The sequence below is a fragment of the Nannospalax galili genome, unplaced genomic scaffold (genome assembly GCF_000622305.1).
Source record: "Nannospalax galili isolate Female #2095 unplaced genomic scaffold, S.galili_v1.0 scaffold525, whole genome shotgun sequence".
NCBI classification, from domain to species: domain Eukaryota; kingdom Metazoa; phylum Chordata; class Mammalia; order Rodentia; family Spalacidae; genus Nannospalax; species Nannospalax galili.
Genome location: NW_008353937.1, coordinates 2169705 through 2190530, shown reverse-complemented (window position 1 = coordinate 2190530; position 20826 = coordinate 2169705). Strand labels below are relative to the sequence as shown.

The 20826-nt window shown below is 49.6% G+C and overlaps 1 protein-coding gene across 4 annotated transcripts in view; it reads right to left on the bottom strand.

Annotated features, from left to right (window-relative positions):
- The window catches only part of Trappc9 (trafficking protein particle complex 9), a 551206-nt gene that overhangs the window by 412621 nt on the left and 117759 nt on the right, over nt 1-20826 (bottom strand). For all 4 annotated transcript variants that reach the window (XM_029555013.1, XM_008851069.2, XM_008851072.2 and 1 more), the window contains 3 exons: nt 20184-20310; nt 16818-16950; nt 12308-12471 (listed from right to left, as the gene is read on the bottom strand). In XM_029555013.1, coding sequence (XP_029410873.1) covers nt 12308-12471; nt 16818-16950; nt 20184-20310 — 424 coding nt within the window. The remainder of the gene's footprint in view (nt 1-12307; nt 12472-16817; nt 16951-20183; nt 20311-20826) is intronic.

The following is a 20826-nucleotide window of genomic DNA, read 5'->3' as shown; positions in this document are numbered from 1 at the left end:
TGGTTAGGACTTAACATAGATAAGAGAATGCTGGAAATTCTGTGGGAGTTTATGGGGGCCATAAATGGGGAGGGAGTCTAATTTGAATAAGATCTGTTATATGAAATATACAAAGATTCTTGCAAACTCAAGCAGACACAGCACAGAACTGTGTCAATAAGCAGCAGGCCCCAATCTTAGTGGAAGAACTATTGACAGCTGATTACTGCTTGGTGAGGAAAAGCTGATCTTCTTAAAGGGAGTGACTCTAGATAGGTTGACTAAACCCTGGTGGATGAACTTGTACTGAGGGTCATCTCGGGACACAAACTTTACATAATAAGGCCTTAATACAAATGACAGAATGTATGAACTCCTGTAGGGGGTGGGCTATAGGAGGTTGTCAAAGGGGAAGGGGAAGGGGGTATGAACATGGTTTTATGTATGAAATACACAAAAATTCAATAAAGAAATCTAAAACCAATTTAATCGAACCTACCTATCTTGCTAATACCAACTATCTCTGAGTCATGGGGCTCATGGTCATTTCAAATTCCTTTGTATTTTTTGAATTTGCTATACTGAGCATATGTCACAGCTCTCACCGTTCTATAAGGAAATGCACACATAAAACCAAGACAACAGGTCACTCTGGAATTTAAGTCCCTTCCCCTCCTCGCCCCTCCAATGTACTGAAACACAGGCCTGTGAAGAGAGCCTGCAGAGCCTCACGAGAAGCTGCCCATGGTAAGGGCGAGGGCCAAAGACCAAGCCAATGCTGATGCCTTGATGATATCCCGTAACCAGCCGGAAAATGATGTGGAGTCGAAAACCAGGATAGTATCTACCAGGCCTGTATGTCACTGACTCCTCAGACATAACTGCGCCAGCTGAATAAACCTCTCGGAAGTGGTGGATTTACTCTATAGAAGTCAAAAAATGGCAGGTGATCAGATGCCTAAACAGAATTTAGGTGGAAGAAAAATTAGTCTCAGCTAATCAGATAAGCTTTGCTTCTCCTTCCCACAACCTGTGCTAACAAGGCATGTCGGGCCACTGTGGGAGGAGAAAGGAGTGGGCCTGGGAACACAAAGTTAGAAGTTGACACAGCACCTATGGAGTATCTGATCCAAGTGCATAGGAGAACTACACCATGTTACAAAAATGCAACAGCTGTCAAGAGTCAAGGCCACGGCAGCTGAAGCTCTAACTCAATTGACACAGTGCTTGCCTAGCATGAATGAGGCCCTGGATTCAGCCCCCAATATCACATAAACTGGGTACAGTGGCATACACCTGCAATCCCAACACTTACTTGCAAGAGACCGCAGGAGTGGAAATTCAAGGTCACCCTTAACCACACAGCAAGTTCAAAGCTAGTCTAGGCTGTATGATACCATGTCTCCAAAGAAGAAAGGAATGGAGGGAAGAAGGGAGGGAGGGAGGGAAGAGGAGGAGGAGGAGGAGGAGGAGGAGGAGGGAGGAGGAAGAAGAAGAGGAAGGGGGGGCAGCAGACCCAAGCCTCGAAGGGACAGTACCCTTTCTTCTCCACTGCTGATCTCTCTCCTGAGACCACAAAACCAGCCAGCATTAGAACGAGAACACAGAGAATTTCTAAGGAAAACCTCACAGAAGAGATTCAGCGGAGGACCGCAAGAGAACGTGGAAATAGCGCGGCACTCGGGCATGTGAGCTCTGAACTTGAACCCCCGAGTTGCTGCTTGCAACTTTGTGAATGGGTGCAGTCCCACATCCTCTGTCACCCCCAGAGGGCTCATCTGTAGATAAAGCCAGTATTAGATTTTATCAGGGTTTATGAAGGTGAAATGGGAGATGTAAAAGTCTCAGCACAGCGACCTGGCACACAGGAACCACTTGGTGTGGGACCCAGAAGCCTCTCCAAGCTGCTCAGTACTGTGGTCAGAGCTGCTGTCTGTCCATCCCACCCTTAATCAGTGCAGTCACAGACAGCCTCATGTCTGGTGCTAAACTTGGCTCTGGGACTGAAGTTAGTAGATGTGTCCCCTGCTCTCAAGAAGACTGGGGCCTTAGGGAGGGTCTCTGAGTCCAGAATGGGGCAGGAGAGGGTCCCAAATAGACCAGATGGGAATCCAGGTTACTCTCAATCTGTATTTTTTTCTGAAAGGATTTTGCCAGCACTGCACACAGAACAGGTTCAATGATTTTCTGTGAATTAACCAGAACTGAGAGAAGACCTGGTATCCTCTGGGTCCAGGTCTGCATCAAAGAACCGACTCCCTCAACTGTTTAACCAATTAAGATGCCTAACTAGTGGGACAGGGGACTAGCTTGAAAAATTCTATTTTCTGTCTGGCTTGAATGGCTCTTTGTTTCCTAGAAGTTTCTTTTGAAAGTACAATTAAGTTAAAATGACCTCAGGAAGTCCCTCAGGTTTCCACATCCTGCCCGGACCATGTCTGAGGACACAACCTGTCAATCTGGTACAGAGGAAGGGGGAAAGGAACAGATACTGAGAGCTGGATGCTGCATCAGCTGCTGCGCTGGACAGGAGGCCTGGCAGGTGCATCCGTGAATGGGGTCCATGCAGATCGTGTCACCGGATGGACATAGTTTGTCTGAACAGGTCCTCACTATTCTTCCTTTAGGCAACAGAAGTGGGGATCGCACTGCCCCACAGGATACTGTGCAACCTCCCTGCTGAAGAGCAGGACACGCCTCTGAAATGGCGCTGCGATCAAGTGGTGTGCTCTACTTCCTCATCTCAGTTTTCTGGTAGAGGCATGGCACACCAAAGACCCCAAACAACCAGTTGCAAATGTAGTACATGAAAGTTCTCCAACCCCGACTTGTGCTCTCCCTGTCTGGCTCAGTTCCTTCCCATCCACCACGCTCCCAATGAGCCAAGCACACCACTTGGCCTGCACTGATTCAAAGACACGTCACCCTGTCTTGAGATCAGCTTCTATTGCAGACTCCTCCAGCATGACCCCAGCAATCACTATAGAACACTGAGCCATTACACAAAGCCACTGCCATCTGCCCATGTGCGAGCAAGCACCAGGCTGAATGGCTTTTAGTCATTTGGAAGATTTGACATCTTCTGAGCAGGTACATCTGCAAGTTCATGCTCTGTGGTCAGTCACACAGAGCAGAAATAACACCGGGTGTGCAGCCAGAGCTCTGAGAAATCCAGTGAACATGTCTGACTCCCACACCAAACTGTGAGCTCCTGAGGACGGGGCCCATGCATTAGCACAGCAGCTACATATAAATGTCACGTAAACTTCTAACTGTTGAAGAGCACAAGGCCAAGCAGGGCGAGTGCTGTGGAACAGAGTGTAAGCTGACATGTATGGCAGGGGTAGGTAGATGGTCCAATCCTGCTAGAAGCAGTTGGAAGAGTGACAGTGTGCACTGGGCCCACAATCAGGGGACGAGCTGAAGCTCAGAGGGCATCAGGGGTCAGCAAGGTTCTAGGCACATGAAAGTGTGCTCACAGACTGAGCACACGGACAGGTGGACGCCAGATCAGACTCCTGTGGGCATCCCCGGTGTCCAGCACGAGCCAGCGTGGGAAGGTGCTGCCCAGCACAGCCTTGCTGATGAGCTGGCAGAGAGGAGAAGCTGTTGACAGCCAGAGGACAGACAGGTGCCCAGCAGAGAAGCAGGAGAGGGAAAAGGGAGTGCCTCCACGGCCTGCATCCTGTCCTCTGCTTCTATGGGACGGGGTACAGCCAACTGCCCACCACTCTCAGCACCTGAGGACCCTGATCACTGCCACCCTGTTGCCTAAAGTCCAGGTTCTGAAACACAGTGGGTCCCATGAAAGAGAGGATACCAGAATAGGGTCATGCAAGTAAAAAAGTTAGAAAGACAGGTCTTCAGCAAGCCACAAGATAAAACCCATTAAACACTAGACTAAAAATAAAGAATAAGTCAGGGTTGACGGCTCAGGCTCAAAAGCCCAGTTTGAAAGGCCAAGGGCAGGAACATTGCCCCAAGTTCAAGGCCAGCCAGCCTGGGTTACAGACTCTGTCTCAGATAAATAAATAAATAAATAAATAAATAAATAAATAAATAAATATAAATAAATAAATAAATAATAAAGCCAGTGTCTACATAGTGAGTTCCAGGACAGCTGGGGCTACAGGTAGACCCTGTATCAAAACAAACAAAAAATAAATAAATAAATAAATAAATAAATAAATAAATAAATAAATAAAAAGATTTTTTAAACTAATAAAAGAATGAAGGGTTAGAGCACAGCTCAAGGTTGGAGCATAGCTCAGGGTTAAAGCACATGCCTAGCATGCATGGGGTCCTGGGCTCAATCCCCTAACAACACCCAAAAAAATTAAATAAATAAAAGAGTGCAAAAGACAAATGAATGGCATTAAGGCTGTGGCTCGGTGACAGGACGCATGTTCAGCATGTGGCTCGGTGACAGGATGCATGTTCAGCATGTGGCTTGATGATGGGATGCATGTGTATGGCCTAACAAAGAACCGGGCCCAGCTCAGGCTGCCTGCCATAAAGGAATGGGGAAAGGGCTTCCACTTACGTGAAGGCCCAGCGCAGTCGGGCATGGCAATGACAACCTGCTGAGAGATGATCTGCCCAGAGACAGACTGCCATTGGATATGGTAGGACAGCGTGGGAAACCATGATTGGCTAGCCAACCCCTTATAACCCCAAACGCTTCCCAGAATAAATGAGTCTACAGCAGCTCACCCTCTGCTTGCTTTCACCCAACTCCCAGTGTCTGTGTCGTGACTCCGCACCTCTCACCCCCATATTGGCAGGGACCCTGTGTCCCCCTCCAGCTGGCTCCGGGGGAGGACAATAACATGCATGTTCAACATGTGGCTCAGTGACAGGATGCATGTTCAGCATGTGGCTCGGTGACGGGATGCATGTTCAGCATGTGGCTCGGTGATGGGATGCATGTTCAGCATGTTCAAGGCTCTTAGGGTAATCCATAAAAATATAGTAATTGTGGGGCTGGGGAGATGGCTCGGCAGTCAAGAGCGCTGACTGCTCTTGCAAAGGGCCCGGGTTCAATTCCCAGCACCCATATGGTGGCTATGAACTGTCCTTAACTCCAGTTACAGGGGAATCCGAAGCCCTCTTCTGACCTCTGCAGCACTGTGTGACATGGGTGCACTCACATACATGCAGGCAATACACTCATATACATAAAATAAAAATAATAAAATATTTGAAAAAATATATATAGTAATTGTGGGAATGGGCAGCAGCCCCAATCTTAGTTGATGAATTATTGGTAGCTGATTACTGCTGGGTGAGGAAGAGCTGATCTAAAAGGGAGGAACTCTAGATAGGCTGCCTGGACCTCAGTGAAAGTGAATGAACTTGCACTGAGGACCATTGGGAACACTAACTTGACATGATAGGCCTTAACACAAATGACAGGATGTATGAATTCCAGTGGGGGGATATGGGAGGCCAATGGGGAAGGGGATATAAAGATGATCAAGATGTTATATATGAAATACACAAAAATTCAATTAAAAATTTACAAAAAAATGAATAACTCTAGAAAGAAAAAAATATATGTTGTGTGTGTGTGTAATAATTTAGGCTGGAGAGATGGCTGGGTGGTTAAGTGCACTGGTTGCTCCCTCAGAGGACCTGGGTTTGGTTTCTCTCACTCAGAGAGCAGTTAACAACCATCCATAATTCTAGTTCCAGAGAATCCAATTCCCTCTTCTAGCCTATGCAGGCAATGCACGACATGGGTGCACTTAAATACATGCAGGCAAAATATTCATACACTTAAAATAAATAATTTTATTTTTAAATAAATAATAATTTTTAAAAAGAAAGCAGGAGGGGAGCTGGAGAGATGGCTCAGCAGTTAAGAGCACTGGCTGCTCTGGCAGAGGACCTGGGTTCAGTTCCCAGCACCAACATGGAAGCTAACAACCATCTGTAACACCAGTTCCAAGGGATCCGACACCCTCTTCTGACCTCCACAGACACTGCACAACACAGGTGCACTTACACACATGCAGGCAACACACTCATACACATCAAATTTTTTTTGGAAAAGAAAAGAGGGAACGCTGGGCTCAGAAACTGAGAGAAAAGCAGTAACAACGTTTGGGAAGGGGGCAAACATGCGGGATTTTCTAAGCCAGATGACACAGAGACAGCAATAGCCACAACAGCCCACAGAAAGAGCTCCTGTTTTCCAAGCACTTATCAGTGCCAAGGCTACGCAAAGTGGAGCCGACTACCTCTTATGCATTACCATATGAGAAGAACCATCTCTACCATGAGCAAAGACTGTCATCAAAGCAAATAACTTGGAGCCGAGTGTGGTGGCGCACACCTTTAATCCCAGCATTCCAGAGGCAGAGGCAGGCAGGATCTCTGTGAGTTCGAGGCCAGCCTGGTCTAGACGTGAGTTCCAGGCTAGCCAGAGCTATATAGTGAGATCCTGTCTCAAAAGAAAAAGAAAAAAAGGGCATAGCTTAGTCCAAGCCATCCAACCTCTGAAAGCGTAAGCTGACTGAGATGTTAAAGTTGAAACCTGAGGTTGGCCTGACCTTGAAGGGCTTCCTGCTTGTTAACCCACACACAGTTACATACACACAAACCACACCACTACACGGCAAACAACAGCAGCCTGCCCTCAGGGACATGTCTACCACTCCCTACGGCCAAGGAAAAAGTGGGACTTCCGAATATCACAGGCAGAAGTGACGTGTTAGAGCCTTCGCATGTCCCATCTGACGCTCCACTCTCTGACGATACAGAGGAGAAACCACTTTTCTACAAGACCGATTTTTAAAAATCATCATGGCCTACAAGGCCATAATGTTAAAAACAGTAATTACATAAAAATAGCATCACAACTGAGAAACTTGACTGGGCCAAATACACAGGAAGTCAGCAGGATGGGTGATGTATGTGGCCTTGCAGCCAGCTCATTACTGGACCCCTGGGTCTTGAGAACTGCACTGGCCCCAGGCTCTGTGTGGATGGCTATGGAGGACGAGCTGCCCACTTGCCTCCCTGGTGGAGGAACAGGGCTCTGCAGACTCCACTGTGGGTCTCGAGCTCATTTCAAGGTTGTGTGCTCTCACTCACCTAGAGAAAGACGTATTAAAGTTCACATTTAAGAACCAGGAGAAAACGCCACTGTCTTCGGGAGGGAAAAAGAACTCTCAAGCCAGGAATGCTGCACAGGCATCCATCCTCCTCAAGGGGGCATGCAATGGCCTATCTGAAGTCAGCTTGACAAGCCCACTGCTGCCCTGGTTTCTAGGCCTGGTAGACCTGGAACGCAAGGCCATAAGCCAACTTGGCACACTCTGAGCTAGCAAGGCAGGGAGCACTGTCTGCCTGTCCACCAAGTGCTAGGCAAGGTTAGACCTACCCAAGACACCAGGAAGCACTACGGGGAAGAAGGGTGGACCCTGGTGAGCACTCAGAGAACTCAGCTACCTTGGTGCCCACTGGCCACAGAGTCAGTAATGAACAAGCAGCCCCTACCAGCAGCAGCAATGGGACAGTGTGCAAATGCAATATGGCAGACTGTCCGACACCCACACACTCCAAAGCAGGGCATAGGACAAGACAGGAGCATCACCACGGACCCAAGTCCCACACTAAAGGCCAGTAACCAAGTTACAGGAAAGTCCCACGTGTAGTCCTACCCCTCCTCCCCAAGCAGGTGGCTTACACAAAAGATGCCTGACTGTGTTGCTTGTGTTTGTTATTACGTTCTGAGGCATAAGAATAACACATTCGAATGCAAAGCCACTCTCGGGAACAGCTGACTCCCCTCTGATGTACCTAACCACAGTATTTATATCTGAGTCCCAGCACAGAGGAACCTTACAGTATAAAGCAGGCTCTGCAGCCGCAGCGACAGAGAAGCTGACTCGCTCAATCGGGTGTCAGACCAAGGCTCAGTTCAGGCCTCAGAAGTGGGCTTTTCTGCTTCAGCTTCTCCCCTCCAATACTGGGCTACAGGACGGATGAGCAAAGGGCCTTTTCAGACTCCACCAAGGCAGCACACACTCAGGAATAACACACAACACATAAATCAATAGTGTGGTCTATGCCCCTCCGGCTCCTCCTGTAGTGTCTGAAATAACGGCCGCTGCCCTAATGCTAGGGTTTTGTTCGGTGCCATCGATGAAATTGGTTATTTCACGTTGAGAACGGAATGGACACTGTTGCTACAATGGACCTTCACCCTGTGAGAAGCTTCTAATCAAAGAAATGCCACACAAGGTTTGTGAGAAAAACAAGCCACAAAGAGCATCTCACCCCAAAGCACCTATGAAGTTTTAATTATACTAACATGGAAGCATCACTGCCTGTTAAAAATTCAACTCCAAGGCAGGAACTGGCTAGGCAGTTAGTGTAAAAAGACCCCAAAGAAAAGTAGCCATTTTCTTGGCTAAAAGTCAAAATGCCCTTGGGCCTCTTAGCAACATACTCTGTTCCAAAGGTCAAAAATGTCAAAAGTATTTGGGAGCTCTTACCTAATCCCTAAAAGATTTTAGGGTTACCTCTGAGGGGAGGGGGGTTAGGTAGCCAAAAACCCCATTTAAAAAAAAAAGAAGAGTACATGAAGTTAGAAAAAAGTGATGGGGAGATCTGGGAGTTGGAGGGGAGGGAGTGGGCCTGGATTTGATCAAAACACCTTAGATGCATGTATGAAATTCTCAATAAATTATTTTTTTTTAAAATTCAGCTCCAAGAGTGAATAGGGCTGGACGGACAGCTCAGTGGGTAAGACACTCGCCACATAAGTATGTGGACCTGAGTTCGAATCTCCACAACCCACACAAGGCTGGGTGCCTTAGTGCATGTTTGTTATCTTGGTGCTCCTACAGCAAGAGGGGAGGCAGAGACAGGACAGTCCCCAGAAGCTCACAGGCCACTTAGCACAGTGCACACAGCAAGGACCAGCAGGGGACCTGTTCTCAAACAGGACAGAAGGAGAGGACCAACCGCTGAGGTTGCCCTCTGACCTCCACATGTGTGGTGGCATGTGTGCCCACACACACATACACACCATATATAAACATATCATATACATCATACACACATTCACCACATACACATACATGTATCATACATACAAACCACACACATATACCATATGTATCCTGCATACAAACCATAAATACACACACATCATACACAGAAGTATCATACATACAAACCATACAGACACATACCACATGCACACACACCATACATATATCCATTATACAAAAACTTTTAATTTTTAAAGAAAAAAGATAAAGACACTCAGGGGTGTGAGCACCTTCATATATTGTGTGTATTTGTTGTTCCCTTGGCTTTGTTTTGTGGTTTTGGGTGCTGGAGATCAAACCCAGGGCCTCATGCATGATAGGCAAGTGTTCCCCTGGAGCTCCAACCCCAACCCTATGTCTATGGACACTTAAGTTATCTTAGGACATTTGTGGGGAAACTCATTCATGTGTCTTAATTTCATCTTAATTAAAATGAACTCTGTGAAACTTTAACCAAAGGTGGCAGTTTACACCTTTCACAACCTGCAAAGCCTCCACTATAAGTCAGATGGGATCAGAAGAGCGCGTCCTGGGGTTAGTCTTTGTCTTCAAGCATGATGGAGGAGGCACACCTCAATCCTGTGGGAAACTGTGAACAAGGTCTCCTGGGCCCTTCCGCCACTGGTCCTCAGCACAGAGCTTGATGCAAAGGGGCTTTGAAGCATGTTACAGATCAAGACAGCACCCTGACTTGAGAGGTGGATCAGACAGGGTCTCACTATAGCCCTGGCTGGCCTTGAACTCACAGAGATCCACCTGCCTCTACTGCCAGAGTTCTGGGATTAAAGGTACTCCCTACCACACCCTGCTTGAGATTCTAACTCTTAGAGGAGAATGTCCGTGAAGGGCTCTGACCAGGCGTGTCCCCCAGGGCTTCCAGATACCGCTAGGATGCCCTGTCCTGTGTACTTACACTTAGTGTCACCATGCCAGATCTGTACTCAGGTCCCAGCGGTGAAAGGACCAGTCTACCACCCTGTCCCAAAGACCCCTATGGTGTTTGGGAACATTTCATGAGGAAAAAATGAGAAGAGCCCCTCACCTAGCGCTGGGGGGTGGGGAACAGGAAAGGCTCCTATTATCACTGGGATAGAAAAGATGCTATCTCAAGACAAGGAAATTAGCAACCAAACCCAAAGAGGGCAAAGTCTCACAGTTGGACACTAAAAAGACCTCCAGAAAAGCTCAACCCTCTGGACTTCCAATAGAGATCACAGGAAATCGAAAGTAGACAGCACTTAATCTGAAGACAGTTCCTCATCTACTCCCACTGGGCAGGTCATATGTTGATGCCCACAGCTTTGCAAGACTGCAGAATGCAAACCACAGGGATTATTCCCACTGTGTGTTTTGGAAGCAGATGGCTTGTTTTCATTAATTTAATTCTACATGTAAATGTACTGCTGCCTGGAACAGTAATAAAAAAATGATCACGTTCATCTTTCTCTTGTAACCATGTTGTTTTGAAAATGGCTGCGCTGGGCTACACATCACATGTCTGAGTGCCTTCTTCCCTTGTGATAAAGAGTAAGGCCACCAGACCAGAGAAATGGGGTCTGGAAAAGTATGCACTGCATGTATGAAAAGACAATGAAACCCACTGTATGTTGACACAGAAAGCTACAAGAATTAGGATCCTGTATCTCATCCCGATTCCTCATGAGCCTATGACCTAAGACAGGTGACCGGCCTTTGCTGCTTTTACTGTTCCTGGCCGTAAAGTACAGACAGTGGTGCTCCCTGCTCCTGTTCCAGGACCCTGCAGAGGTAAGCACAGGGGAACACAGCAAAGGACAGATCAGGTGTGCACAGGGCATGACGGGAAAACCAACATGAGAAGTGTGGTTGCCTCTGAGCAGGGATCCGCTAGGCAGGGACACGAAGGAACCTGCTCAGGTGATGGAAATATTCCACACTGCACCCTGGCAGGGGTTTGGACTAGACAGTCATATGCATTTGTCAAAACTCATCAAACAGTACTGAAGGCGTGAACATTTCACTGCATATACAGTGAAGAAAAAGAAACTAGCCTTGAATTACTAACCATGCCAAAGCTCCCAGAGGTAAGATGTACTGCCATCTGCAAAGGTGAACAGTACTAGAAACAGAGGATGAGTGGACAGACAGGAGGCTCAGTGAGACATGGGTGGAGCAGGTATAGCAAAGCCTAACCAGAGCCCAGTCACAGGATGCAGGTGCTTGCCATGGAATCCTTCCTCCCTTCCATACATCCGGGTGCTCCTATAACAAGCATGGGAAGGAGGGGTGGCTGAAATGAACAGGAAGTTTCAGAAGAATTCAAAGACACGGGAGCACCAAAGGCTACGACGGTGGCCCAGAAAGGCAAGAGAGAATCAAGACCCAAGCACAGTGGAGCTGGGAAGCCTCAGCAGCCCAAGGACTCCAGGGAGGAGGAAGGGTCTGAGACTTTCCCAGAGCACGGCCGGCAGGGAGCACAGGCCAAGGGGCCACACGATGCAGCGGGGCTTTGAAGCAGCTCCACACCTTTATTTGTTGCCCCCTCTACCAGCAAGCACAACTGTCTGTCACTGCCCTATTCCTTCAGTGTGACGATGACTCTGTCACAGGCCCTCAGTCCTGAGCAACTGCCGTACACGAGGCCCTGAGCATAAAAAACCTGCCTTTGAGACTCGTGGTCCAGCTAGGGCCAGTCAACGGGCAGCCCCAGGGCAGGTAGGGTACATATGCTCAGGCAGCAGAGGGGGACCCAACACCCCAGTCCTAGGAAGGCTTTCAGAAGTGTGCTGGCCCTGCTGGGTCCCAAAGGATGAACTGACTGAGCAGAGGAAGCAAAGCAGGAGCAGAGAAGACAGCAGCTGAGCCAAGGAGGGAAAGTGACTGACAGCTTAAGGCGGTGAGTGTCATGTCCACAACTTGGAAACATGTTCCTAATGAGATATGAGCAGAGCAGGAGGGGCTGAGGGCACAGACGGGGCGGAAGCACTAGGCAGATGCTCTGCTCACACTGTCTTTGGGTGAGTGCAGGGATTTTCTGTCATTCAATATTAACCAGCTTGTTGGAGAAACAACCAAAGTCTATAACCAGCCAGCTTATTAAAGGGCCTGGGCACTTGAGAGCCCCTGTCTAACTGCAGTGTACACTGGTGGAGGGAAGGAAGAAATCAGCATCACTAAACTTTGGCGGGGGGGGGCGGATTCGGGTGCAGTTTGGACAACCAGCATTAGTTCTCCAAAGCCCACTGTCCCATCTCCCACCCCGACCCCCGACAAGCACCGCCTACCCTTGGTGGTGAGAAGCTTTGAAGTGACTTCCAGCTGCTCCAGTGGCTCCAGTCCAATGTTCTCCAAGGTGATGGTGAGCTGCTGAGTTTCTCCATTGTAAAGCTGGACAGATACATTAGTAGATATCTCATCACCAGAGGAAGGTTGCAATGAATGTGCGGACCTAAAATCAAAGTGATAGTAAGAATGATGGTGGGGAACATGCCAACAGAGTGCTCGGACCAGCAGCAGTGCGTGAGAGGGCGGCATAGGCCCACAGATCAGAAGCAGGGGGGGGTGCCCTGGCTGCACGTGGGATTTGGCACCCAGCTTTCATAAATAAAACTCAAAGTGAGGGCCAGCGAGACAGCTCAGCAGGTTTGTGGTGGACGCCTGGTGATGTGAGTTGGATCTGGACCCCGTGTAAAGGTGGAAGGAGAAAACTGACCTCACAAAGTAGCTCTCTTATTTCCACACCATTGTACGTGGACACAGATGGGGATGGACACACACACACACACACACACACACACACTGTTTAGTTTTTAAAACTCTTTACAGTAAAATATTATTTCTATTTTATGTGTGGGAGCATATTGCCTATATGTATGTAAGAGCACCTGCATCATGCAATGCCCGTAGAGGTCCAAAGAAGGTGCTGGATCCCCTGGAACTGGAGTTAAGGACAGTTGTTAGCCACTGTGTGGGTGCTAGGAATCGAACCTGGGACTTTGGCAAGAGCTACCCATGCTCTTAACCCTGAGCCACCTCTCCAGCCCTAACTAAATTTTTTAAGAAAAACCACCAACTGCCTGTTCCCAGCGCTTCCGGTGAGTAGACACAGCAAGACATTGCTGCTTACCCACCAAGTCACCTCATTCAACCTGAGTTCCTGCATGAAGCATCATAGAAATCCAACAAAAAATATATACTGAAAAAAATATTTTAAATGCTAGTCACAGTGGATGAGTTTAAATGAACCATGGTGGTCTTGCTCTCTGTTCAGAATCCCTGAGGATGAGAGGAACCCATGAATTTAAGAGGAAGAGTTCTAAGCTGCCAGGAACCGAGCTGCCAGGAGTGGACGTTCAGCTCGGTCCAGGAGAGCTGCGGCTGGTGCCAGAGCACTGAGCCTGGCTGCGGCCCCTCTTGGGGCCTTTCATATCTCCCTTCAAGATCGGCCCACATTTCCTAGCAGCCTGCATGGCCTTCTTCCTCCCTCCACACACTGAAGAAAGCAGCCGTGCCAAAGCTGAGGCTCCATGGTCCTATGGCCTCCCTCAAGTCCCCAGCACTGGGCAGAGCACCCTCTGTGTAGCACAACGCTCCTCACCCAACACATCAAGAACTTTTTCAAGTCAGGGACAATATTTTCATTTCTATACAACCAGCTCCTCACCACAACCAGGCACAGAACAGCAATGCATTTCACATAGCTGGACAAATGAGTGAGCACCTGAAATTGGAGCCGCCTGCCTATGCAATCCGGAAAAGCATCCGAGCAGTAACCAGCCTGAAGCAGTAACCACCCAGCGACCCTCTGAATAGCTGCCTACCCCCTCAGGGGGGCCTCACATCACAGCAACCTCTCAGCCACAGAGAATGTCGGTACAGTACCTCACTCCTAACCGCTAGGCCACCTGCCTCTGGCTGAGTCCCTGGCCAGGGCTCAGCACCTGCCCAGAAGGCCCTCTGCCTCACTGTCCCCACTCTGTGGGATGACACTCTTCTGTGGAGCTGGGTATCTGCATGTCTGAGCATCTGCTCACCAAGGCACTTGGTTCCACCTCCCAATGGTGTCCATTCACATGTTGACATGCTGATCTTTGACTTGGCGTTTTTTCCCTTGCTTGCAAAGCTGACCAGATTTTGTGGCTCCCATGAGAAGTCTAAGCAACCCCATGAAGCCATCTTGAGTCCCAGCATGACTCATGCTCTCTCCTCAATGGTTGTGGTGTTTTGGGAACAGTTGGTGATCTAACTCTGCTCCCACACTGGGCTCACACAGAGTAAGGCCAAGGTCAAGGGCATTTTGAACTTCCTGTCATTCCATCCTGCCGAAAACACACGACAGGTGTAAGTGTTGGTGGGTTTGATGAATCTGTCTAGGAGACACTTACATCAGGACAGAGTCAACTACTGAACAGTCCCTTCTTGTGCAGAAAATCAGCACAGAAAAATGCATACATTTTCAAAAATGAAACCTTTTAACTCCAAATCATTCCCAGAGGAACCTCTCCCCATCTGCTGTCCTCTCTCCAAGGGAGAAAACCCCCAGCCTGGGGGCTGGAGAGATGGCTCAGCGGTTAAGAACACTAACTATTCTTGGAGAAGACCCAGGTTTGAATCCCAGCACACACATGGCAGCTAGCAACTGTCTGTAACTCCGGTCCCAAGGGATCCGACGGCCTCTTCTGACCTCCACGGGCATTGCACGACATGGGTGCACTTACCTACATTAAAAAAAAAAAAAAAACAGCCTGGGCAAAACTACCCCTCTGCTCCATGCTCCAGGCTCCCTCCAAGCAGACTGGTCAGCCTTCCCACTGGAAGTTAAGACACTAAAAATACATGTGCACTCATTAAAGCACACCACAGGATGCTAAAATCAGAGAGGTGGGGCAGAGCCCATGTCTGGAAGCTTCTCTAAAAGTAAGAGAAAACCAAGGGAGAGAGCGCAGAGCTGGATCAACAGCTTCAAGAGCATGTCCTTCCCGGCCGATGCCGCTGCAGAGGTGAGCTTCAGTGAGCTGTAGCGGTGGGCAGGTGGCACAGGGCCTCTGCCCCTGCCCCACGGTGTTCTCCCCTAAGCCAGCCAGCACCACCTGACTCTTCTGGACCGGTGACTGAGGACCTACCAGGTGGCTGTCACCTTCACAGCTGCTCCCTCTGGCTCACCCTGTGGTCAGGGGAGAAGCCCATAAGCTCATGTCTTCAACCTGCATCCTAGAGCTGTGTCTCTCCTACCCAGGCTCCATCTGGGCTCCTGGAAACTAGGAGGCACAGTGAGTACTGAGGCACAGTGGGTACTGAGGGACAGTGGGTACTGAGGCACAGTGGGTACTGAGGCACAGTGGGTACTGAGTCAAGGCCTTGGAGCTATGGGGCTGGAAGCAGCCCACTCCCACAGAGGATAAAGAAGGAACACTCTCCCAAGGCTGCACACCCTCAGCTGAGGCAGGGTGTTCGTCCTACACTGTGGCCACACCAAAATCATCTGGCTACTTCACTAAACTGAATGTGACAACAGATGTAAAGTTTACCTGCTCCTCATCTACAAGCATTTCAGGAAACTCAAAGTTGTACAGCCACCACGGAGAATCCATTTTCACATATTTCCATGACCCTAAAGAGATGCCTTGGTACACAGGAATCCAAACACTACCCCACCCCCTGCTGCTGACCTCCCTCCTGTCTCCCTCCTGAGCATTTTGCATAACAGAAGTCACATTTGATGTGGCTTCCTTAACTCAACAAGCCTCCTCTTCACTACTGAGAAGCATTCCATCTACAAGCATGATCATTCATTGATCACTGATCATTCATCCGCTGACAGACAAGGGGGTCCTCTGTACTGCTCTGACTGTTGGGAATAAGTGCTGTGATGGACATTCATATACAAGGTTTCATGTCCACCTGTACTACCATCCATCTTGGGTAGACACCTAGGAGTAGAAGAGCCGGGTCACAGAGCAAACTGATGTAGCTGCCCATCTTTGCAATGGGCAGACCACGCTACATTCCCTCCAGCACCTGCAACCCCTCTGGGCTTGGCTGTTGCCTGCCTGCCAATCACAGATACCCCAGGATGAGCTGCCATCTCAGGGAACAGAGGCCACACCAGCCCCACAGAGACTCATAACTGCGCATCTTTCCAGGATGCTTATTAGTTGTCCGTAACATCTTTTGTACTGAAAGTTATCCAGACCTTTTGCCAGTTTTTTTTATAATTTTTTTAATTTATTTTTTTATGTGTAAGTGTGTGTATGCATGTGTACGCATGTGTGTGCATGGAGGTACACATGCATACGCAGGGCAGAGGCCGAAGTTAGGATGTCTTCCCTGACTGTATCCCCACCCTATTGAGAGAGGTCTCTCCCTGAATCTCGGCTAGCTCAGGATCCTGTCTGCTAACCTGGGGTTACAGGCATGTGCCACCACGCCTAGCTTTTTACATGGTACTGGGGATCTGAACTCAGGTCCTCATGCTTTTTCAGTGAGCACTTTCCCCACTGAGCCATCTCCCCAGGTCCCCAAGAGTTCTTCTTAAAAGTCCTAAAACCTTAACCACTTTTGTGACTCCGATTCCAGTGGTTACGGCCCCTTGCTCTGGGAAGAAGGACGTCAGCAGCACTCCTGTTTGTTTTCAGCAGAGCACTCTGTGGGCTCCTTTGAAGTCCTCCTCCATACTCTGCTCTATGGAAGTCGATTAACCACAGCTCTGCGCTATTTCTAAGAAATTTAAACCTAGGAAGCATTCCTAAGAGCCATTCCTTCCGATCACAGACTCTGCACCCCAGGGCCCCTTACCTGGGAAGGGATGTACTGATCTGTAGTCTGGGCAAGGCTGGAATGACCTCCACAGTGGACCCGCTGGTTTTCACTCCTGGGAGGTTGTCCAGAAGGCAGTCGCTGAAGACCCCAAAGACGGTGGTGTGGTAACCTGCAACACAGGCAATAGGCTTTGCACCTCTTGGTGAGTGGCCAAGCATGCCCCTGTCAATGTCACGAAAAGGCCAGGAGTCCCCCATCATTACCTGCTGCCTCCTGCACCCCAAAGACCCTGGATGTCCTTGGGCAGAAGAGAACTGGTAACGCATGCTACCTGTGCCCTAAGTCCCAAGCTGGGACAGGTCCACATGAAGAGTCCATGTGAAGGGCAATACACACCCTCAGTCTGTACAGTCTGTCTCCATCTTGTCTCTTAAACATTAATATGCATTTCATATTTAGCATCTCTAACAAGAGAATGATAGTCAATATTCCTTTTCAGGACATAAGGAAACTTAATGAGCATTTGAGGAATGCTTCAGAAACTTCTGTTGAGAGATTAAGGTTCAAGAGCCAATTATTGTCATTACAGCTGCTTGGTGATGTGGCAACTCCGTTGCACACTGCACGAGTGCAAGGACCATAATTTAGGATCAGCACAGGCCCCTGCATCAGAGAAAAAGCCTGTGGGCTAGAGACACTTGAGATTGTTTAAGCAAAGCTTTAAAATGGCTTTCGACATTTCAAAAGATGATTACTGTAAACAACACTCACTGTGTAAGAGAACTAAACAAGGCCTAGCAGCTGGAACCCCAGGGTGACAACTCCAGGGCATCACCAGCCTCTTCCCTGGCACAGCCATATCCCGCTTTCCCACCCTAGTCTCTCAGAGCCTGCTTCTACTGGCAAGCCTCTTCCTCCCAGGAGCCCCCTCTGGCACAAATACTCTGACACATTCCTCAGTATAAAACATGATGTGATTTTGTCTATTAAGCACCTATTATTTTACAATTGTTAATTAAAATCAGTCATTTTCCCTTGCTTAAAACCACAGCAACACGAGTGACATACGCTAACCCAGGGAGCTAAGGCACACCAGAAGTGAGCACTGACACTGACGACTGCCCAAGAGGTCTCCTCTGAAGCTCTCACTCTCTAGCTGCTGCTGTCCCTAGACCAGCCCTTCAGGTCTAACTCTCCTCATCAAGGCCACAGTCCTGCCTGTGTCCTTCCCAGCTGGCCTCTCTGAAGCTGGATGCTCAGTCTCCCAGGCCCCACACCACAGCCTGTGATCAAGTGACTCTAAAGCTGATCAGCTTCCTCTCTGTGCAAAGACACAGCTACCCAAAGCCCCAGGAGACAGCCAGTGAGCTTCAGGGTGATTCCCAAGGCCCCCATGATCCCATCTCCCCCATCACTACCCACTCCTGCCCTGACCACGTCCTCTGACCATCCCTACCTACTCCCCAGATGCACCCGCCATCTTCGGAGAAACTGCTAGCTCTGCCCTTGCCTAGGTCTGGGTACTACCCTGCTCCTCATCGCCCACTTCCCTCATCTGAACAGTTTTCTGGTGGGCCTTCAAAACTCAGGGTCACCTGCTAAGGCAGGCCTCTGTCACCCACCTCCCTGCTGGGTCCCTGCCACACCCCGGCTCTCACACATCCACCTCCATCTCAGCACTTGCTGCGGCATCGCCAGACAACACCCACGCTGATGCTGCTGAATCACACAGGCAAGGCCACCAGGCAAAGGCCAGCAACGAAACCATGGAAAAGAAGGTGGACAGACCGTCACAGGAGCATGACAGGCAAAGGCCAGCAACGAAACCATAGAAAAGAAGGTGGACAGACCGTCACAGGAGCATGACAGGGACATTGAGGACTAAAGCCTGCACAGAGACTGGTGGAGGCACAGAAGCCCTCAAGGAGAGGCCCAGGTAAGACTCAGAAGTCAGGGGAGCTGTGGGACTCGCGGGAGCCTTGCAGCAGCCAAGTGCAACCTTGCAGGAGGGGAGGGAGGGAAGACTGAGGGGTGGTGGCAGCACAGGGCTCAGGAGTTCCACCTTGAAACAAGACAGGGTAAAGCAGGGGCTTCTGGCCAACTGAAAGGAGCTGACAGGGGCCTCAGTGTGGGCCCACTGGCAGAAGACTAGGTCAATGCTATGATAAACCCTGCAATGGAGTCATGACTTGCCAGTCAGGAAATAGCCATACAGGCGGCAGGAAACAGTTGGTCCTATGCGGTGTCTGGGAAGCAGGAGACAGACTAACTGAACACAGATCCTAGAAGCTGATCAGCACAACTGGCCCACAGACACATTTCACTGAGATGGGGACCTCCAGGAGAGGGGCCACTTTAGGGAAGAGAAGGGGGTCTGGGTGCTCTGTACGTGAAGAGAGCACAGGACACTCAAGAAGATGGCAGGGAAAGAAGATGAATGTACAAGTCTGGGGAAGGGACGCGGCCTCGGGGAGGAGGCTCAGTGGCGTGACAGGACTGAAGGCAGGAGGTCCCCGGCTTGGGAAGGATGAGAAGCAGGAAGAGGAAAGAGGGAGAACAGGAAGTCAGAGAAGCCAGGAAAGGTCCACAGAGATGGCTCGGCCAGAAAAAGTGCTTGCCATGCAAGTCTGGTGCCTGAGTTGGATCTGGAACCCACATAAAGGTAGAAGGAAATTTCGAACCAACGCCACAAAGTTGCCGTCCGACTTTCACATGCATGTGGTGGCAGGTGACACCCCCCCATACACACATCATGCAAACCACACATACAATAATAATTTTTAAAAAAGAAAACCAGAAGCAGCAGCCTAGGAAGAAGAGAGAGTCGGGGCCAGGGGGAAGAATGGTGGGAAAGTGGGGGGCAGCGAGGAAGGGAAGGAAGCAGGGGCACTGCGGAGCCCTGCTCAAAGACTGAGGGCAGAGCATTCAGAAGTTGAAAGACTAGATGGCCCAGAGAGGAAGGCTGGCCCTCGCACAGGGACATTAGGAGAACTCTGAAAAGCAGTCCCTGTTTAGTCAGAAAAGTATAGCTCGTGACCGGAGTGGCACAAGTTTTGTTAACTGTCAAGAGTTAGACCCACACTCTGAAGAGCTGGGGCACGGCATTGCAGGGGGGAGCGGGGTGCTTGAAGGTAGTCAGAGAAGCCGAGCCCACGCCAGCTGCTATGCCCAGGACGATGGCAGGAAGGAGACAGGTGAAGGTAGGGATGGGGAGTCAGGGCACAGGACCTGCCCCACCCTTCCAGCAGCACAACAGGACCCAGCACATACACGGCAAAACTAGCTTTTCTCGTGTCACTTTGGAAAGAACTGCCATCTTCTCACTATCATGTGGCTGTCTGGGACCAGAGGACAGACCAGGTCCCGGAGTTCTGATGGAAAGCACCAAGGAGCCCTCCTTACCATTCACAGTGATCATTCCTGTCGTCTGGGGGACCCCGACCAGGGTCACCGGGTAAAGACCAGACTCCGCGGGAAGGGAGAGTGCTGCAGGAAGAGACTCGAACTCCACTCCGCTGGTGAGGAGCCCCTGAAACAAGCCAAGGGGAGTCATGAGGAGGCCCAGCCCAGACCCATTCTGGCCAGACATTCCTAGTGAGGGCTGCAACATTGATTGCAGAACTACGGGAATAAAAAGACCAGCAGCTTTGCAAAAACTGAGAGAGAACGTCAAGGGGGACCCCGATGGAACGGGCACAAAGCAACTTGGACACAGACAACACTGTGGGGACAGAGGTGGCAAGCAAAATTCTACCCTGGGTTAAGCCCTATCTGGTACAACTGGAGACGGGGAGGTTGAGACAGGGTCTTCTTGTAGACCCAGGGCCTAGAACTTGCTATGCAGACCAGGCTAGCCTTGATCTCACAGAGATCCACCTGCCTCTGCCTCTGCCTCTGCCCCGAGTGCTAGGATTAAAGGTGTGCGCTACCATGCCCAGTTTTAGTATGATTCTGATACTCTGCTTTGTTGTTTTGTCAAATGAGAATGTGGACCCCCCCCACACCAAAAAATTACTGTTTGTGAAGAAAAAGGAAGAACAACATG